At 58.2% G+C, this 1,617-nt stretch overlaps 1 protein-coding gene across 1 annotated transcript in view; it reads right to left on the bottom strand.

Annotated features, from left to right (window-relative positions):
* Positions 1-1,195: 1,195 nt before the first annotated feature.
* LOC104078549 (olfactomedin-like protein 2B) overlaps positions 1,196-1,617 on the bottom strand; it is a gene marked incomplete at its 5' end in the record, with an annotated part of 1,304 nt that continues 882 nt past the window's right edge. Inside the window, one exon of the mRNA XM_009580222.1 lies at positions 1,196-1,613. Coding sequence (XP_009578517.1) covers positions 1,341-1,613 — 273 coding nt within the window. The remainder of the gene's footprint in view (positions 1,614-1,617) is intronic.

The raw sequence follows: 1,617 nt of genomic DNA, 5'->3' as shown, positions 1-1,617 counted from the left end.
TCCTGGGGAGGGGGCACCCTGCACCAGCCCCCCCATGAGCTACTCACCCAGAGCCTGGGGAAGAGGAGGCCATGAGGGGTCTCACCACAGACCCTGGTGACCCGAAGGCAATTGCAGGCATGACAGAGCCAAGCTCTTCTCAGGGCTGGACATGGCCACATTGTCTTGCCCTGGTGCCAGGACCAAGCAGCCTAGAGCCCCCCCAGAGGTCCCCTCCAGCCATGCCTTTCTGCCACTTGGCGTGTAAAGTGGCACTGCCCAAACGAACCAAAAACCTACCCAAAAAAGCCCCTGTGCATTTCCATGCACCCAAAGAAAGCCCCGAACAGCTGCAAAGGTACTTGATCTTTTATTATTAACAGCAGGTAAATACAAGATGGTGCCGGGCTGGAAGGGCAGGGGCTGTGCCTCTGCGAGGGGCTCCCAATGGCCATCAGCCTGGACCAGGGCGAGCACGGCAGTGAGGGCACATGGGCTGAGACCCTGTGGGAGACGGGGCGGCAGCGGGACGGGGAGCGAGAGCTCCCCCAACCCCGAGGGCTCCCCCAGCCCCGCAGCTCCCTGCCCAGGCAGCCCAGCGCCCGGCAGAACAGGGCCTTCACCTGGCAAATGCCAAAGGTGACTCGTTCGGGTTACAAAATGAACAAACAAAAGCCATCTACAGGTATTTACAGTGTCCCCCTCCTGCCACCGGTTCGCTCCAGATGTGAGTCAGAGCTTGGGGTGTGCCCAGCCCCCAGAGCAGGTTGCCAAGGGCAGAGCCCCAGCCAGAGGGGACAGTTCTCAGCATAAGTGCCAGCACCAGGGGCTGCCGGAGCTGCACTCGCAGCTCCGTTGTACAGCAGGATCTCTGAAGGGCCCGCTGGCCGTCGGCTGGGGAGATGGTCCCAAGAGATGGGACGTGCCCATGGGACACGCACCCCCTCCACCAGGACAGGCGGACGTCAGCGTCCCACGGGGACCTGGTGCCTGTAGCAGAAAGGCCAGCTTTGCACCGGGTTCTGGGTCTCTTGCTGATCATCTTTAGCTAAAAACCTCATCAGGAGGACCGCGTCTGGGCCACCTCCTCCTCCGTGGGCAGGAGAGCTGGGTCTGCCCTCCCAAAGGAGGACCTCCTCCCGTGGGAAGGAAAAGCAGAAGCAGGGTTACAGCAAAGACGAAGGGGGTGGTTCTGGCCTGGGGATCGATCTACAATCCACCATAAAAAAAAAAAAAACAGCTTGAAACAAAACCCATCATTTACTCTTTGATTTGTACAAAATAACAATAATAACAATAAAAATAATAATAAAAGGTGCTGGTGGCCCCTGGCTTGCAGTGCCCCACTGTGGCAGGGGGTCTCAGTAGGCAAAGATGACGTGGTAGGTGACTTGGTGCCCATTGTCCCAGGCGTAGAGCAGGCGGTCCTTGGGGTTATAGTCTATCTGCGTGGTGTAGGCATACTCGTTCTCAAAGAGCAGCCGGGGGATGATCTGCGTGTTGGTGTGCGTGTCAAAGGCGTAGGAGATGTTTGCGTTCCTCTTGTTGTAGCTGTCGACTGCGTACAGGACCCCGCAGATGACAAAGCAGTTTCCATAGAAGTTCTTCCGCAGCCCCGTCCGCCATGTGGTCTCCTTC

The sequence above is a fragment of the Fulmarus glacialis genome, unplaced genomic scaffold (assembly GCF_000690835.1).
Source record: "Fulmarus glacialis isolate BGI_N327 unplaced genomic scaffold, ASM69083v1 scaffold21176, whole genome shotgun sequence".
NCBI classification, from domain to species: domain Eukaryota; kingdom Metazoa; phylum Chordata; class Aves; order Procellariiformes; family Procellariidae; genus Fulmarus; species Fulmarus glacialis.
This window is presented reverse-complemented; position numbering and strand designations above follow the sequence as displayed.